A 19,599-nucleotide genomic window follows, 5' to 3' on the forward strand; every position below is an offset into this window, starting at 1 on the left:
GGGATTGCATTGAACCTGTAGATTGCTTTGGGTAGTATAGTCATTTTCACAATATTGATTCTTCCAATCTAGCAGAATGGTATATCTCTCCATCTGTTTATGTTATCTTTGATTTCTTTCATCAGTGTTTTATAGTTTTCTGAGTACAAGTCTTTTGCCTCCTTAGGTAGGTTTATTCCTAGGCATTTTATTCTTTTATTGTTTCCTTAGTTTCTCTTTCTGATCTTTCATTGTTAACCATAAGATCATCTCAATAGATGCAGAAAAAGCTTTTGACAGAATTCAACACCCATTTATGATAAAAACTCTCCAGAAAGTGGGCATAGAGGGAACCTACCTCAACATAATAAAAACCATATATGACAAACCCACAGTAAACATCATACTCAATGGTGAAAACCTGAAAGCATTTCCTCTAAGATCGGTAACAAGACAAGGATGTCCACTCTCACCACTATTATTCAACATAGTATTGGAAGTCCTAGCCACAGCAATCAGAGAAGGAAAAGATATAAAAGAAATACAAATTGGAAAAGAAGAAGTAAAACTGTCACTGTTTGCCGATGACATGATACTATACATAGAAAATCCTAAAGATGCCACCAGAAAACTACTAGAACTAATCAATGTATTTGGTAAGGTTGCAGGATACTTTCAGTTTTAAGAAGAGCTGTGTGCTCCCTCTGTCCCAGAGACACTGCTTATAGCCAGCAAAATGGCCTGGTCCACAGCCTTTCAGACAAATTCGTTTTAAAAGTTCTGTTCCCATCAGGCCTCCACATTAAAGAGGAGATTTAATGTTTTAAACGACAACTGGATAAAAGAAACATTTGAAAAATAGCAAGCAGTGATTCTTTCTAATTAATTAGCATCTAGATACCTTCTTAGCTTTGTCATGATTTTTTAAATTCAGATATAATATCAGTTATTTTTTGCGAGCCTTATATTGCCTTTATTGATGCATTTTGTAGAATCATATTTAGAGGGCTAAGCCTATTCTGCTAAAATATTTCTTGTGGAAATATCCTCACTATTTAGAGAGTCTTTTTTTCCAAGGCATAAAATGATACCTAGATGTCCTGTAGGTGCAGATTTATCTTAGAGACTTAAAAAGCTCCCAGGGATTGGTTTGCATGCTCAAAGAGCTGACTTGAAGCTCTAGAAACTAAGATAAAACCATGATAAATTGCCTTTTTTCTTTATCAATGTGTACTTCAACAAAGGTAGAAGATGTAGTCTATAATCTTTGCGCTGGGGCTCTTTTCTGACTGTTGGGTTTTGCTTTTCAGGACCCCCCTGGGTCGTGCAAGAGCGTGGCTTCGATTAGCCCTCATGCAAAAAAAAATGGCTGACTACCTGCGTTGCTTAATTATTCAAAGGGATCTCTTGAGGTATTACCATTAAATCATGTTCATTTTCATATTTTATTTCATTTATATACTGTTTCCCAAAAAGGATTGAAGATATAGTATGAAACGATATGTAAAATACATTACGATGGCATAAAATAAAAGGAGGAGCAAAATGAGATAGAAAAGCATGGTGGGGATATAACGTGGATCAAGAACTAGCCTAAAAAATGAATACTGTAAGAGTTTTATTGGCTGACAAGGTGGAAATTTATATGTCATATTTCTAAGTTTTAATTTTTTCCTAAATTACAGTTAATTCTATGAATAAAAATTTGTATTGGAATTTGGGGCTTTAATTCAGGAGGTTTCTTTTTAGATCTTGAATGTCCAAACTACTGCTTTGACTGTATTGTGGGCGCTTTTTAAACTGTCAGTTTAAATTGAAGGCCAAATGTTTAAGACAGACTTTCAAAGCAAGGATATCAGTTCTCAAAGGGAGTGGGCCCATGGCAGCCCCTCTATTCGCCCTTGTTCTCTTAGAGTGCCTCTGTGATATTTTGGAGAATCTGGTCTTTTTTTTAATGTTTTCTTTTTTTTAATTTATTTATTTATTTTTATTTTTGGCTCCATCGGGTCTTCGTTGTGGAATGCGGGATCTTTTTTGTTGCGGTGCTTAGGCTCTTTGTTGCAACACATGGGCTTCTCTCTAGTTGTGGCATGTGGGTTTTCTCTCTGTAGTTATGGCGCGTGAGCTCCAGAGCACGTGGGCTTTGTAGTTGTGGTGTGCAGGCTCCAGAGCGCGTGGGCTCTGTAGTTTGCAGCACGCGGGCTCTCTAGTTGAGGCACATGGGCTTAGTAGTTGTGGCCTGTGGGCTTAGTTGCCCCTCGGCACGTGGAATCTTAGTTCCCCGACCAGGGATCAAACCCTCATCCCCTGCACTGGAAGGCGGATTCTTTACCACTGGACCACCAGGGAAGTCCGTGGTCGTTTTTTATTTTACTTGTGACTCCAGTTGTACATCTTGGTTTTCCCATTTGTTAAATGAGAATGACCATGCTTTAAATACCTTCAATTTCTCAACGATATTCTGAAGGTTAATTAAGGTGATTAAGTAATATACATGGGACTCCTTGAAGAAGGCATGAGACAGTGATAAATAGTTTTCTGAGTATTAGTTGTCAAGTCTTAGTTTTTAAGCTGTCCTATTTCTTTCACAAGTCTCTTGTTTGAACATTTTTTGGGATCTAGATATCCATAAATATCTTTAATGCTTATCTATTAAGAGCACTTGCAGTAGATATACCAAATGCATTGACTTGAAAATGGACTTGAAATGTTTCTTATGTTCGTTTCCCCACATTAGTCTTTATCCTAAGCGTCTTAATAAATCCTGGGATGAAAATTCAACTGTACTAAAAAGTATCATAATCAGATCAGCAGCAGTCACTGTATCTTTTGAGAGTCACAAACATTCCAGGCCTCAATGATGCCCCCCCCTTTTTTTTTTTAAATCTCTGTTTGCTTCTCTTTTCTGTCTCTCAAAACTCCTTTTCCTCTTTAATCTCCTTCAGTCCGTTTCTTTTACATTTTCTTTATAGACATTTAAATCTCAAAAATTTTAAGTTATTTGCATATAGAAAGGCTAATTTCAAGTTACCTAATTTATATTGGTTCCATGCTTGTAATAAGGTATTGAGATTTTAAAATTTAGTTTTCGAAATAAATTTGTAATTTAAGATTTTTATTATTTTAATTTTCACAGTGAATTCTATGAGTATCATGCACTAATGATGGAAGAAGAAGGAGCAGTAATTGTTGGGCTGCTGGTTGGCCTGAATGTGATAGACGCTAATCTGTGTGTAAAGGGAGAGGATTTAGACTCACAAGTAAGTGAGAATGACTAGTGCCAAATGCAGAGTGTTTTCAGTTTGTACTGTTCCTCTTTGATCCAGGTATTACTCTAAGTTGTAAACAGTGCTGTTAAACACTAGAGAAAAATTAGGGATGAAAGTCAGTTGTATGTTAAAGGTACTTCTAGAATTTCCACCCTCTAAATAAGAATAACTTTATTTACTTTAGGTTGGAGTGATTGATTTTTCCATGTATTTAAAGAATGAAGAAGATATTGGAAATAAAGAAAGGTATGATTTTCATAAGTTATTTCACATGTTGTATTTTATATGTAGCTCTTTACAAATCAGTATGAGGTCCATCTATTTGCAATGTGGTTGTTATTTCCTTTTATTCTGTGTAGTTCCTGCTTTGTTTTGTTTTCACTTCCATTTACAAGGGTTACAAAGCAAAAATCACTTAGAAGGAGGTTTTAATCTGAAGTATGACTTTTGGTCATACCAGTAGTTCGGAGACCCATTTTATTTTTTATTTATTTATTTTTTGGTTGTGCTGCACGGCTTATGGGATTTTAGTTCCCTGACCAGGGATCGAACCTGGGCCCTTGGCACTGAGAGTGTGGAGTCCTAACCACTGGACTGCCAGGGAATTCCACGGAGACCCATTTTAATAGTCAGCTCTGTTTCTGTGATAAAAAGAAATGAAAGCTTATTATTCATAAGCTTACAAATGCTGGTTTATTTTAAGACATAATGGCAATCATATCACAATATTAAATGTATTATATTAACATGTTGTACACCTTAAATTTACACAATGTTATATGTCAAATATATTTCTTAAAAAAGTAAATGCAAAAAAATTTAAAAACATACTAATGGTATTGTTTAATATTAGCAAGTAATTTATTTAACAAAAGTTACAGTTATTTAGTACACAGCTTGCTGCTATATGATTATAAAGATTCTTGAATTTTATTTTAAAGGCAAGATAATGTTGTTTTACCATTATGGTTTAACAACAATTTTAGATGATTTAGATCTTTTGTGGTTTTTTTTTGTTTTTGGTCACCCAGTAAATACCTTTCCAGTTAGCACAAAGCTACTTTTTCCCCTCCTCTAGGAATGTTCAAATTGCTGCCATATTAGACCAGAAGAATTATGTTGAAGAATTAAATAGACAACTGAAGTAAGTATTATGGACACATGGATACTTAGTACATTTTGGATGCTGTCTTAGGGTTTTTTTTCCCCCACTTCAGGTCATCTTAACCCTAATTCCTTTTTTCTAAGCATCTTTGAAAAGGGGTTGAGGGGATAGAGAGTGAATGGAAATTGAGAATACAGAGAATTATTGGAAATAATTGATTTTCAGCAGAAAATGAGAGTCATATTTTTAAATAGAATCTTCAGAGACATTTAAAAATAGAATTTCAGACTTATCCCTCTACCCTTGAGAAAAAAAGGCTGGATAGGGTGAAAGTTTATATCATTTTGGTGGTTCAAAAATTCATTTTTCCTACTTCAAAGGACTTCACGTGTCAGTGTGACTGTCATCTTCCATGGTGGAAGTTTTCTCCTTACAATGTCACCTGGTCATTGAAGCTGTTAGTGAATACTCTATCTGGGAAGAATTTCTGAGATCTGTGTGTAAAATAGTATAGTATAGTTCTGTCTAGTAGAAATATAATGTGAGTCACAAAGGTAATTTAAAATTTCTAGTAACCACATTAAAAAAATAAAAAACATGAAATATGAGATATTTTATATATTTTGTTGTACTGTCTTCAAAATTCAATGTGCATTTTACACTTACAGCACATTTCAATTCAGAGAAGCCACATGTGGCTTATGGCTGCCATACCAGATAGCACAGGTATAGTGAATAATATTTACTACATTGTTAGAAACAGACTGTTCTCATTAACTAAAATGAATAATTCAAAAATGGCTATCTCTGGGTGATATTATGAATAATTTTTTAATTTCTTTATACTTTTCTATATTTTCTGAGTTTCACTCAATAAACATGCATTACAATCAGAAAATACAGCTAAACATTTTCCCATTTTAGAAAAAGAAACTAATAAGTTGTAGCTCTTGCTTTCTCTCTGAAGTTAGAGAGAGAAGAAAGATCTTATATCAGTGTCTTTTTTTTTTTTTATCATGGAGTTTTAATAATTGGTATCATAGGAAATATATGCATATATATGTGTATTTTGTAATTTGTATTTCTGGGATTGTATATCTGAATGCAACCTTGTACTGCTTATTTATTTACTTTTAATTTTTTATTCACTATTTGGGAATAGGTAATATATTCACATGGTTCGAACTTCAAAAGGAACATAAAATGAAAAATTTCCCTCTTTCCTGATCTCCAACCATCTGGTTTCCCTCTTTGGGAGTAATTAATACACTAGGTTCTTGTGTATGCCTCCAGAGATACATAGGGTAGCATACTTTTTACACTAGTCTGTTCTTTACTATTCTTACTCAACTGTTTATCTTTAGAGTTTATTTCATTCAGTTAAGAAGAGCTTTCTCATTCCCTTTTCAATTATGTGTATTATTGAGTTACAGCAGTACTGGTACCTTACTTTTGTATGTTTTATGTATTAAATTTTTTATTGTTTGTCTCTTTAGAAAGTAGTTCTTGTACATTTAGAATATTTCAAAAGTATAGAAAACAGAAAAAATAGAACTTATTTATTATCCTTCACTTAAAGAAAACAACTGTTGAGGGTTTATTGTTTTTAAAAGTGCTTTTTGATTATTATTTTATTGATTCTCACATAAAAGTAGGGCAAATATCATTGTCTGATTTTATAGATAAGGAAACTGAAGCTCAGAAAGGTTTTACAACTTTGAAGGTGACACAATTAGAAAGTAGAAAAGCAGGGACTATAAACTTGGTCTTCCATCTCCTAGTCCTGTACTTATTACATATCACCATCAGGATACCCTTGTGCTGTTTGTGAAAAATTCAAGTTGTTTACCTAAGAATGATTGTATTTTTAAAATGATTTAATATGAGTAGAAAAACATTTTTCTTGTTTCATCAGTTAAACTAATATGCCATTACTTATTTCTGAGGCTAGTATAAAATTTGTTGAATCTATTATAGATTTTACTGTAACGTATACAGCATATTTCATTTTATTAGAGAAAGTTTGAGATGGTAGAATCAAGCAGGCCTTGAAAAATGACTCAGTAAAATGTACAATAATGTCCAATCTTGATCGATTTAAGTAAAAATGCACAGAACAAATTTGTTCATATACTGTAACCTGACTTTTGACTCTATCCTTGAAAGACGGGTGATTGCTTAGCTGCAGGCTGATTGGATACCTGATGCTGGGTGTCTCATATTCACATTTCCCAAACCGTGGGTGACTTTGGAGGTCTTTAAGTTATTATGCAAGTGGAGAGGGCGAACAGATGGAGCTTGTGTTGAAGACCACTATTTACAAGTTTCATTAAGCCACTTAATTATAAAGTGGACATTTAAAATTCATCCTAGATTTAAAATAGTTTTAAATTTAGTTTTAACAATATTTAGTAATCTTTGTGTGGAATTTTAATCCCTAAATGTTATAAGTTAAATGTAAGAAGGACCCTAAGAAGACAGAAAAATATAATGAGCAGCATCAAATGGAATTTTAATAGAAAATTTTATTCTTTTGCTACAGATTTTATTGCTCTGTTAGTCAGATCAAGTTCTCCAACTTAATGAAACTTCCCACAGTCAAAAATTCAGACAGGGCAGTTGGTGCATGTCGGTCAACATGATGAGTCCAGGATAACATACTTTTTCTTGCCTTTGTGAGTTTGTGTGATTCTGAATGAGTTTTTTCTTTATTAATTTCAGCAGCACAGTCAGCAGTCTCCATTCAAGAGTTGACTCTTTAGAAAAGTCAAATACTAAGCTGATTGAAGAGGTATTGTCACCTAGCCATGGATAATTGCCTTTCATGGACCTAGTATTGGTGATCCTTTTCCATTTTAAGTATGAATGCATCAAGCGTGCACACACACACACACACACAAACACATTTTCATCATTATGATGGAATACTTATAGTATAGTTGTAATTGATGATCATAAGTTCTAAAGAAACCATGTATTCTCCGGCAAATTCTTAGGTGAATCTGTGAATTGTTTGAGATACTCAACTTCTGGAAATGAGCCCCAAAGATGAAATGCATACAACTCTTCTGTAAATAAACCACGAGTCTCTTTTTTTAATCTGGATGACCTGTATCACCTATAGTTAGAAATTACCATTAAAATGATCCTGTCCCCCGTGTTCTCCTATTCAGATTACTTTTCCTTACAAGCATCACTCCACGATCATGTACGCCCTTTCTCCACCCTCCCATGTGTAAAACTCATCCCATGTGCTCTGGTTTCCTGCATTGTCGAAGTAGTTGTCTGGTGGTTGCAGAACCAGAAATTTATCTCAGCTCTCTTTTTTTTTTAACTTTTTTTTTTTTTTTTAACTTTTTAAAAAAACTTCGAAAAAAATATTTTGGCCATGCTGCACAGCTTGTGGGATCTCAGTTCCCCAGCCAGGGATGGAACCCAGGCCACAGCCGTGACAGTGCTGAATCCTAACCTCTAGGCCACCAGGGAACTCCTTCAGATCTCTTTTTAATACTATTTGTAAAGTTGCTTTTGAGATAAGTTTTTTTTTTTTTTTTTTTTTTTTTTTAATCTATCTAACCATAGAATTATTGCTTTCCGGACTTCCTTGGTGGCTCAGTGGTTAAGAGTCTGCCTGCCATGCAGGGGACACGGGGTCAAGCCCTGGTCCGGGAAGATCCCACATGCCGCGGAGCAACTAAGCCCGTGCGCCACAACTACTGAGCCTGCGCTCTAGAGCCCATGAGCCTAGAGCCCGTCCTCCACAGCAAGAGAAGCCACCGCAGTGAGAAGCCCGCGCACCGCAACAAAGAGTAGCACCCGCTCGCCGCAACTAGAGAAAGCCGGCGCAGCAACGAAGACCCAATGCAGCCAAAAATAAATAATAAAAATAAAATAAATAAATTTTAAAAAAAAGAATTATTGCTTTCCATTTTCAGAATTATTTAGGCTAGAGGAAGAAATCTGTTTTAGTGCTATGAACCCTACTTTACATGTTAATTAAAATTCATATTTCTTTTAGAACTGGCCTAATTTTCCCAAACCAGGAAGCACATGACTGTTTGCATGACTGCATTTTCATTTTGATAGTTTAGGACCATTTGATAGTTTGATAGATTGGGACCATTAGAGAGAGCTCCTCACTAGTTTGTGCCTCTTCTTGACCATAATAGGCGCACTGTGAAGTTCGAGTTGCATTTCTGACCAAGTGTTCATAAATTTATTTGCAAGCCAACATTGGGGAGTAGTTCCTGCTTTCCTTTCCTAGGATCCCTCTTTTCATTCTAGGCTTCAGAGCCAAGTCACTTGGTCATTCATATTTAACTCTGAGGGTGAGAGCTGTCTCGTATTTGTGATCGTCAGTTACTCAGCATGCCCAGATTTCACAAGGGTGTCCTATTTGATTATCATGAATGTCTGTGTTACATTTTCAATAATAGAAGAACTTTCCTTACAGATGTTTTTGTCTTTACACAAGTTTTTACAGTCTTACTGTTTACCATATAATTCTTCATATGCTTACTCATGCACTTTGTATTCAGGACATTATAAATCAGATAAGCAATATGTTTCTACTAACATACGATTTGACTGGCTAACAAAAGGAAATAGAAATAAGAGTATAATTTCTTTAATTGGTATCTTGGGATAATAGGAGCACATTTTTCTTATGACAATTTCTGTAGATGTGAGAGACATTTTACAAGTTTTCGAATTTTATTTTCTGTTGTTATAGTCATGAACGTAACCTGTAAAGCAAGAATAAATAAAGATGTTTAAAATCTTTTTTTCTTGCCCCTGTTTTATTTTTAGTTAGCAATAGCAAAGAATAATATCATTAAACTCCAAGAAGAAAATCATCAATTACGAAGTGAAAATAAATTGATTTTAATGAAAACACAGCAGCACCTAGAAGTAAGTATAGATTGCAGACAGATTGTCTTGCATCAGAAATAGCCCTTTTGGGGACTTTTGCATAGACTGGATATATCTGTGCTGTATTAATTAATAGTAGTGATTATAGAATAACAAGTTTTATGTTTTCTTCCTAGGTTACCAAAGTAGACGTGGAAACTGAGCTTCAAACATATAAGCATTCTAGGCAGGGGCTAGATGAAATGTACAATGAAGCCAGAAGGCAGCTTCGAGATGAATCTCAGTTAAAACAAGTAGGTTACATTACAGTTACATTAGTAAAAATGATAATTTACCCTTAAGCACCACTTAAAATCTTTATCAGCCTTATCTTCCTTGGTGTGGGATAGCGATCTGATCCCCTTAGTCCCTTCAAATTCTTTAAACTCCCATTGTGTCAGTGTTTTTTAAACAGTGTTTTTAAACTGTGTTACAATCTGTGTTTGTGAAGTGAGTAGATTGTGACCAGCATTACAAAAAATAGAATAGAATGATGTATTCGGATATCAATATTCAAATAGTAAAGTCATATTTAAAATTAACTTATTTTTTAACCTGTCTAAATTATGAAATACTGACAGAAAAATACAAATATGTAGCTTGATGGATTATAACATAAATACCTGTGTAACCAATCCAGGTCAAGAAGGGAGTATTGCCAGCCTTTCCATCCCTTTTGCTCTTTGTCTTTAATGTTAGGATCCTTCTGATGTAAAATTCTTGAAGAGAAGAAATTAAAACTGTTTGTGAAATGGGATTTTTGATTTATCTTTGGCCTTTACTGATATGGACTACTTCATTTCTTTGTTTAAGGAAAATTAATACTGAGTTTATGAGGCATAAGAATACATAATTCTCTAGCCATTAAAATAGTGATAGTTAACATAATGTGGAAAATGCTTTCATTTAACAAAACGTGCATTTGAAAATATTTAGAATGTTCTTATAGGGCCTAGTTGATTCCCTTTAGTGGGGCTTATAACTCAAAAGGAGTAGTCTGCATAATAAATGGTAACTCTTTCTTGTTGTCATTAACTGTTGTGTATCTGACTTTGACATCCTGAAGCAGTGTGTGAATTGAGGCTGTATTGAATTACAGGATGTGGAGAATGAGCTGGCGGTACAAGTTAGTATGAAACATGAGATTGAACTTGCCATGAAGTTGTTGGAGAAAGATATCCATGAGAAACAAGATACTCTGATAGGCCTTCGACAACAACTAGAGGAAGTTAAAGCAATTAACATAGAGATGTATCAAAAGCTGCAGGTAAGGAATGTTACCTGGTGGTCCAGTGGTAAAGAATCCCCCTTCCAATGCAGGAGATGCAGTTCCCTCCCTGGTTGGGGAACTAGGTTCCCACATGCAGTGGGGCAGCTAAGCCCGCGCGCCACAAATACTGGACTTAACGCACCTCAACTAAAGAGCCTGTTTGCCGCAAACTGCAGAGCCCATCCGCCCTGGAGCCTGCGCGTCACAACTAGAGAAGAGAAAACCTGTACCCCACAACTAGAGAGAAGCCCACGCGCTGCAACGAAAGATCCCGCGTGCCGCAACGAAAGATCCCGTGTGCCGCAACAAAAGATCCCGTGTGCCACAACGAAAGATCCCATGTGCCGCAACTAAGACCTGATGCAGACAAAAAAAAAAAAATAAAGATAAATAAAAAATAAATTGAAAATGAATGTTTGTATGAAAGATTCGGTTTTTAAGAGATGAGCCCATTTTAATTGTGCCATGTCGGTAGTAAAAACCAGTGACTTTTTTCCTAAATGGAAGCTGAAGAAATGTAGCAATGTCAAAGAACAAACAAAAAAATTACCTATCTGAGTTTGTTTCTTAATGCTGACAGATTAACAGATGAAGCGTAAATCTTTTGGGAAAATTCAGTCAAAATGTGCAAGACATTTTTGTAAACTTCTTTACACAGTATAGTCCTAAGAGATTTAATTTTGATTGAGATGCTTTACTATAATTGTTACAAATTGTCTAATAAAGTGACATTGCTGTTAAGTAAACTTGTTGCCAAAAGCCCTTTACAATTTAATTTGAAAAAATAGCATATTTTACATGAGTTTATTCTGTCATCTTCTGAAAATATTGAAGGCTGAGGGTTTTTTTTCCTTTATTACTTTTTTTTTTTTTTTGACCTTGCTGCACAGCTTGTGGGAGCTTAGTTTCCCGACCAGGGATTGAACCAGCGCCCTTGGCAGTGAAAGCTCAGAGTCTTAACCACTGGACCACCAGGGAATTTTCCCTTTATTACATTTTAAACGAAGACTAGTTGTAGTAGTACTGCTTTATATTTAGGAGTATTTTATTTTATTTTATTTTTAATTTATTTTTCATTAGAGTATAGTTGATTTACAATGTTGTGTTAATTTCTGCTGTATAGCAAAGTGACTCAGTTATACACACATATACATTCTTTTTTATATTTTTTTCCGTTATGGTTTATCCCAGGATATTGAACATAGTTCCCTGTGCTATACAGTAGGACCTTGTTGTTTATCCATTCTATATGTAATATGTTGCATCTACTAACCCCAAACTCCCAGTCTGTCCCTCCCCCACTCCCCCTCCCTCCTCGGCAACAACAGGTCTGTTCTCTGTATGTGAGTCTGTTTCTGTTTCGTAGTTAGTTTCATTTGTGCTATATTTTAGATTCCACATATAAGAGATATCGTATGGTATTTGTCTTTCTCTTTCTGACTTACTTCACTTAGTATGATAATCTCTGATTGCAGCCATGTTGCTGCAAATGGCATTCTTTCTTTCTTTTTTATGGCTGAGTAGTATTCCATTGTATATATGTACCACATATTCCTTATCCATTCATCTGTTGATGGACATTTAGGTTGTTTCCATGTCTTGGCTATTGTGAGTAGTGCTGCTATGAACATAGGGGTGCATCTAGGAGTATTTTAATCTACAAATAAACTCTGCTCATTTCAAAGTAACAATCCCGTAGCAAAATGGTATACAAAGCTTATAGATATTCAGGTTTAAAAATCAAAACGACTGTAGCTTTTATGTTTTTCTAAATAGGGTTCTGAAGCTGATTTGAAAGAAAAAAATGAAATAATTGCCCGACTAGAAGAAAAAACCAATAAAATTACTGCAGCCATGAGGCAGCTGGAACAAAGGTACAGCATTTCCAGTCTTAGTTTCTTTTTTCCTTTCTTTACCCCCCTTTTCTTTATTCAACTCTGACACCTGCCACAAAGACCATTAGGAAAATTTAGATTAGGAATTTTTTTTAAAGCCCAGCAGAATTTTGCCTTTTTTGTTTTGGTTGTTGCATGGAATCAAGTTGCTTTATATTAGCCTGATTCATTTGAATTTGCCGTTTTGTAGATTTTTTAGAAAGGCCTAATATCGGCAGTTTCATTTGGTTCAATGTATTACATAAAACAAATACACAAACAAAAACCTCGAAAAAGTGAAAAACGAACAAAATCCATGGTGGAATTATCCCTGATTGATTTCCATGCATATTGATTGTCATATCCCTTGTCATTCACCATCTCTTTATGTGAAATCAAGCTTTCTGAGTTGGCAGTTTAGTTGTGTTTTTTTGAGCTAGGACCCTCAACCTAACCCAGGAAATAATTTTGTTTAAATTGAATTGTTTTATATTGGCATTTTTCACTTTTATTGTTGGAAAGTGTAATGTATTTCCATTGACCTGTCATGTTGGTGTCAACATATGTCTTATCATTGCTTTCTTTGAATCTACTTATGAAAAACATAACTATTAATGCTTTATTGACATGAATATTCTTTTATTGACATCCTCTTTCTTCTTTTTTCTTTTTTGTTTTCTTTATCCCCATTTTTACATTTTGGACATCTTTATTACCTTTTTCTGTCTTTGATTTCTGTTCATTCCATTATGAAGTGACAATGATTTGTTAACTCAAACTAGAACAATTGCAATGTCATTGGTGAAATGTGCCAGCAGTGACACTCAGGACCAGTACAAGCTGGTCAAAGATATATCTTTCTGAAAACCACTTGTATTCAAACAGACTAAAAGAGAACCAACAATTTTATAATATATTAAATTGAAAAAGAATTTATGCTATTATGTATTCTGAAAGGGTATTAGGAACCCTGTACACTTCTTGATCAGCTGCTATGGTAATACACTGCCATAAAGCAGAGTGGGTGCACTTGGATTTCCAAAAATTCCTCATACCTTGTGCTCAAGGGCTTATTTGAGTATTGACCCTTTGAAGGTCAGAATTTTCGAATGCAGTTTTATCTTTTTAGCTACTTTTTGATGGAAAATATAAAAATTGTTTAATAATAAGTTAATCTTTGGTTTCACAATGTGTTGGCACAGACTTTTTTCCCCATTGGCCCACTCTTTGCCTACTAGCTCCTTTACTGATTTTTTACTATGTTTTAAAATAGTTTATAACTCAGATTGGCCATCATCTTATGCTTTAGCGCCTTGATTTTCCAGTTCCCCTTAGCCCTCTTCTGTGATAGCACAACTTCAAGGCCTACCTCACTCTGACTTTTATTTTCATTTCTGTACCCTTAGAGAAAAGCTTGGGTCTCCCATCTCTCCATCTTAATATTTTAAATTTAAATTTAGATTTAGAGATAACTTGAATGTTACACTTACTCTCTTTTTTTTGGAAGTGGCCTTTATACTTTTGAAATGTGTGAGGGTTGCCCCATTGGCATGGTTTTAAGGAAGAAAAGAAGAGGTAATTTTTTTGGTTAGTTGAATAGAAATTTCTCTTTTGATTCCCTGCAAGGACTTAATGTCCCTTGAATACTTGGGAGATGTTTTCTTATAAAAGTAGTGACGTTAAATCTAAGAAATCCTAGATGGCCATAGGAGGCAGGGAGTGGAGCTAAGCACAGGGAGAAGCAATGACTTACAAATAAAAGCAGAAAGAAAGAAATTCACATTTTAAGCTACTTTAAAAAATTCAGTGATGAGGAACAAAAATGATCTCTAGAGAATGTTGCCAACTAGTAATAAATTCTTTTGAATCTTAAAACACACATATACACACTCACAGAACATTGGCATAATTTAGTTAATGTATAAAGATTCTATAGGGAGGACTTGGCTGTTATTTGAAGTAATTGCAGGTCTTTCCTCTTGGCCTTGTAGCACACTTGATTCCTAGCATACACATCCTAGCATAATATATAACAATGTGGCTTCTTCACCTAGTGTAGACATAAGTACTATACTTTTCATGGTTTCGTAAAAAGGCAGTAACACATATTATACTTTGAAAGTTAAATCATTATGCTTTACATAAGTGGTAAAGGCTATATTGCTTTGCATTGTTAATTATGAACAAGAAATAAAGCACATTTGAAGATAGTATTCTGGGTATATTATGCGTTATATTGAAAAAAATCACAAAACAATTTCTAGACATTGTGTGGCTCTTTCACGTTTGAGTTTGTGAGTTTTCCCCCAAACTTTGTTTTCATTTAGAAATGTTTCTATTTCCCCATTTTTCTTTTATTTGTCTTCTTCACCCTTTTACACCCTAGTTCTAGCCTCAGTTTTACCCAAAGTTGATTTGAATTACACCAGATTGCAGCAAGCAGAGAAGGCGCAAATGGACACTGAAGATGAGGACAAGAAATATCTACAAGAATGCCAGAGTAAATTCGACGGTCTGCAGAAACAAATCTCCCAAAAGGAGAAACAGCTGTGAGTATATTTGGAAATAAATACCTGTATTAACATAATTTCCCCCTCTCCCCCCCCCCATTTTTTGGCACATAATGGTAGACAACCTATATTTTTATTTATTTAACGATGCTGGCTAGGTTGTGGAGTTCTCCTTCCAAAAAAAAAAAAAGAAAAAAGAAAAAAAAGAAAACTAGAAAGCATAATTGTGATAAAACTTATGTTTTTGCTCCCTTTATTGTTTATAGAGTACTTTCAACTGTCTTGCTATCTTCTTGCTCAAGGAGAGTTTTATTCTTTTTGCTGTTGTTCAGCATTAATCTGATGGCCATTATGTTTCTAGATACTGAGTATAATAGGCCTTTGTAACTCAAAGGAACTTACGTTATCAAAGAAAGTGATATTTTCTGAGAACATTTTTATTAGTACTTCATATGATAGATCTATATATTACCAGCTAGGAAAGATGTCAGTATATGTCACTGAGTTGAAAAAAGCAAGTTGCAGACAGTATGCTAGGTATTATCCCATTTTTTTTTTCTTTTTTTAAATTTATTTATTTTATTTATTATTTGTTTTTTTTTTTGGCTGTGTTGGGTCTTTGTTGCTGCACACAGGCTTTCTCTAGTTGCAGTGAGCGGGGGACACTCTTCGTGGCGGTGTGCGGGCTTCTCATTGCGGTGGCTTCTCTTGTTGCGGAGCACGGGCTCTAGGCTGTGGGCTTCAGTAGTTGTGGTGCACGGGCTTAGTTACTCCGCGGCATGTGGGCTCTTCCTGGACCAGGGCTCGAACCCATGTCCCCTGCAATGGCAGGTGGATTCTTAACCACTGGGCCACCAGGGAAGTCCCTATCCCATTTTTTATAAAATTAAAACTGTATATGTGTGTATTTACATATACATAGAAAAGAGTTTAAAGAATACAGATTCTGGAAAATGCTTATCTCAAGGGAGTGATGGTAAATTGACAGGGGTATTTCACTTTTTACTTTATAAACATCAGTATTTTTTTCCCCAATAAATATGTACCACTTTGTTATTAAAGAAAACAGCAAAACAACAATAGAAAATAAAGAGTTATATATTGGTTTGGCCAAAAAGTTCATTCGTGTTTTTCCGTAAGATGTTCCAGGAAAACCCAAACGAACTTTTTGGCCAACCCAATATTATGTTTAACAGATCATTAACAAGATCACATACCATGTATGATGTGTAACTTGCTAAGCTACCTTTAAATCCATTGAGGTGTTTTTAAGTTCTTTTCTATTCTTGATGATTTTTTGTCTAGTAGTTCTATCAGTTATCAAGAGAGGATTTGTTGAAATATCCCAACTATAATTGTGGATTTGTATATTTCTACTTTTAGTTCTATCAGTTTTTGCTTCTTGTATTCTGAGTTCTGTTGTTTGGTGCCTACACATTTAGGATTGCTGTGTCTTCTTGGTGTATTGACCTTTTTATCATTATATAATGTGCCTTTTGTCTCTGGTAGTTTTATTTGCTCGGAAGTCTATTTTATCTCATATTAACATAGCCGCTCCTGCTTTCTTCTGATTAATGTTTTCATGTAGTAAACAGAAGATTAATGTTTACATTTTCTATCTTTTTAATTTCAGCTTAATCTGTATCATTATATTTGAAGTAAGTTTCCTATAGTGCATGTTTTTTATCCATTCTGCCAATCTCTCTTTTAAGGATGTATTTAGCCTATTTACATTTAGTGTAATTGTTGATATATTAGAGCTTAAATCTGCTGTTTTGTGTATTTTCATTCCTCTATTCTATTTTTCCTGTCTTCTCATGGGTTACTTGAACATTATTTAGAATTCCCTTTTGATTTATCTGTAGTATTTTTTAGTGTATCTCTTTGTATAGATTTTTAAAAGTGGTTACTCTAGACATTGTATCATATATCTGCAACTTTTCACCACTGGTATCAACATTTTACTATATTGAGGGAAGTGTGGAAGCCTTACCTCCACTTAGGTCTTTTTACGTTCTCTTTTTTGCAATATAATTTGCTTAAATATTTCCTCTGTGTAATATTGAGAAGCACATCAATGATATAGTTTGTGCTTCAACCATTAAACATAATTTAGAAAACTCTCTATTATTCTTTCTTCATTCCTGATGCTCCAAGTTTCCTTCTTTGTGTCTGAAGAACTTCATTTAGCCATTCTTCTAAGGTAGGTCTGTTGGCAACAAATTCCCTTAGTTCTCTTTCATCTGAGAATGTCTTGATTTCACCTTTATTTCTGAAGGATATTTTCAGAATATCCTTAAAATTCTGAGTTGACAGTTCTTTTCTTTTAGCATTTGAAAAGTGTTGTGCCACTTTCTTTTGGTCTTCGTAGTTTCTGATGAAAGGTAGACTGTCATTTGAATCATTGTTCCTCTAGTTACCCTCAAGAGTCTTTCTTTGGATTTATCCTTTTTTCCCTTTGGTCAGCTTCTTGGATCATTAGGCTTATCTTTGCCAAATCTGGAAAAATTTCAGCCATTATTTCTTCAGATTTTTTTTTTCAGTTCCACCTGCTTTCTCCTCTCCTTCTGGGACTCTGATATCATGAATGTTAGATCTTTTTTTTAATAGTCCTACAGGACCCTGACACTATTTTTTTTTTTTTTTTCGGTCAGTTTTCTTTCTGTTGTTCAGATCGGGTAATCTCTGTTGTTCTGTTTTGAAATTCATTCATTCTTTCCTCATCATCTTCATTCTCCTATTGAGACCATTCAGTGAGATTATTTTATTTTTCAGTTCTAAGATTTCCGTTTGACTCTTCTTCCCTTCCAAAATTTCCTTTCTTCCTTTCAAAACTTCCTATTCATTAATTTGTTTCAAGCATATTCTTTTTTTTTCAGAGGAGGTAAAATATAAACTGTATTTTAAATGATACCCAGGAGTCTATGTCACTATCTGGGCAGGAGAGGGAATTTCCAGGTAGAAGAAATGACATTTTGGGAGTTTTTTGTTTTGTTGTTTTAATTGAACTATAGTTGATTTACAATGTTGTGTTAGTTTCAGGGGTACAGCAAAGTGATTCAGTTATACATACATCTATATATTTTTTCAGATTATTTTCCCTTATAGGTTATTACAAAATATTGAGTATACTTCCCTGTGCTAGACAGTGGGACCTGTTGGTTATCTATTTTATATATAGTAGTGTGTATATGTTAATCCCAAACTCCCCCCTTTCCCCTTCGGTAACCATAAGTTTGTTTTCTATGTCTGTGGCTCTATTTCTGTTTTGTAAATAAGTTCATTTATCTCATTTTTTTTTAGATTCTACATGTAAGTGATATCATACGATATTTTTCTTTCTCTGTCTGACTTAACTTCACTTAGTATGATAATCTCTAGGTCCGTCCGTGTTGCTGTAAATGGCATTTTATGGCTGATATTCCATTGTATAAATATAACACATCTTTATTTAGTCATCTGTCGATGGACATTTAGGTTGCTTCCATGTCTTGGCTATTGTAAATAGTGCTACAGTGAACATCGGGGTGCATGTATCTTTTCGGATTACTGTTTTCTGCAGGTATATGCCCAGGAGTGGGATTGCAGGATCGTATGGTAGCTCTATTTTTAGTTTTTAAAGGAACCTCCATACTGTTCTCCATAGTGGTGTTACCAATTTACATACCCACCAACAGTGTAGGAGGGTTCCTCAAGCATTTTCTTAATTGGTCATGGGAACATTTTTATGATGGCTGCTTTAAAATTCTTGTTAGTTAAATCCAGCATCTTGAATTATCTGACATGTTGCCATCTGTTGATTTTTCCTGGAATCTGTTGACTTGGAATCTGCTGGAATCTGTTGATTTTTCCTGGGTCTTGGTATGACAGGTATTTTTCAATTGCATTCTGGACATTTTGGGAACTATGTTATGAGACTGCATCTTACTTAAATCTTATGTTTTAGCAGTCCTCTACTGAAACCACACCAGCAGGGGAGCGTGGACACTGACTCTTCATACCAAGTGGGGGTAGAAGCCCAGGACCATCCTGGATGGAATGGAGAAGGGTGCCTAACTAGTGGGCAGGGATTGAAATCTGTGCTTTCCACTCAGTCTGCATTGACACTGTGGAGAGGGAGAGTGGTGCCTTGTTACCATCAAGTGGGAGTGGAGTCCGTGCTTCCCTCTTGGTCTCTGCTGACACCATCCTGGAGGGGAGTGAGAGAGGTACCTCACTAACCCCAGGCCAGGGTAGAAATCTAGGCTCCCCACTTGGCGTTTGCTGACACTGTGGGGAGGGTGAGAAATGCCTTGTTACTGATGCATAAGGATAAAGGTCCAGGCTCTCCATGTGACTTCCACTAATACCGTAGAGGTGGTGGGGAGAGATACCTCATTACTGCTGGGTGGTGGTAAAAAAAGTCCAGGCTCCGCACTTGGCTCTTTCTCTGATACTACAATAGTGGGAATTGGGAGGCATGCCTCATTATTGCCAGGTGAGGGTAGAAACTAGGCTCCCTGTTGGGCTTTTGCTGACAGTGGTTGGGGTGGGCATGGTTTTTTCCTCTGGTGTTTTTTTTTGGAATAGGGCATTTATCGTTGAAAAGGTTTCTATCACGCTAGGCTGCTTCTTCCTAGCTCTTTGACAGGAGAGAGTAGGCTTTTCTTGGGGCTTTTTTTGTCTGTGCCCATTGCTGTTT

The 19,599-nt window shown here is 35.2% G+C and overlaps 1 protein-coding gene across 5 annotated transcripts in view; it reads left to right on the plus strand.

The window, feature by feature from the left end:
- The window catches only part of RUFY2 (RUN and FYVE domain containing 2), a 48,295-nt gene that overhangs the window by 10,030 nt on the left and 18,666 nt on the right, over window positions 1-19,599 (plus strand). For 4 of the 5 annotated variants that reach the window (XR_009701749.1, XR_009701748.1, XM_061197687.1 and 1 more), the window contains exons 4-13: window positions 1,290-1,391; window positions 3,116-3,239; window positions 3,433-3,494; window positions 4,327-4,392; window positions 7,075-7,144; window positions 9,163-9,264; window positions 9,402-9,518; window positions 10,364-10,531; window positions 12,311-12,408; window positions 14,838-14,957. Coding sequence is in view for 3 of the 5 variants with exons in the window: in XM_061197687.1 (XP_061053670.1) it covers window positions 1,290-1,391; window positions 3,116-3,239; window positions 3,433-3,494; window positions 4,327-4,392; window positions 7,075-7,144; window positions 9,163-9,264; window positions 9,402-9,518; window positions 10,364-10,531; window positions 12,311-12,408; window positions 14,838-14,957 (1,029 nt within the window). In the remaining 2 variants the exon portion in view is untranslated. Of the gene's footprint in view, window positions 1-1,289; window positions 1,392-3,115; window positions 3,240-3,432; window positions 3,495-4,326; window positions 4,393-7,074; window positions 7,145-9,162; window positions 9,265-9,401; window positions 9,519-10,363; window positions 10,532-12,310; window positions 12,409-14,794; window positions 14,958-19,599 lie in introns of those variants that run through there. The other variant, XM_061197696.1, reaches the window with a different exon arrangement.

Source organism: Eubalaena glacialis, chromosome 1, assembly GCF_028564815.1.
Source record: "Eubalaena glacialis isolate mEubGla1 chromosome 1, mEubGla1.1.hap2.+ XY, whole genome shotgun sequence".
NCBI classification, from domain to species: domain Eukaryota; kingdom Metazoa; phylum Chordata; class Mammalia; order Artiodactyla; family Balaenidae; genus Eubalaena; species Eubalaena glacialis.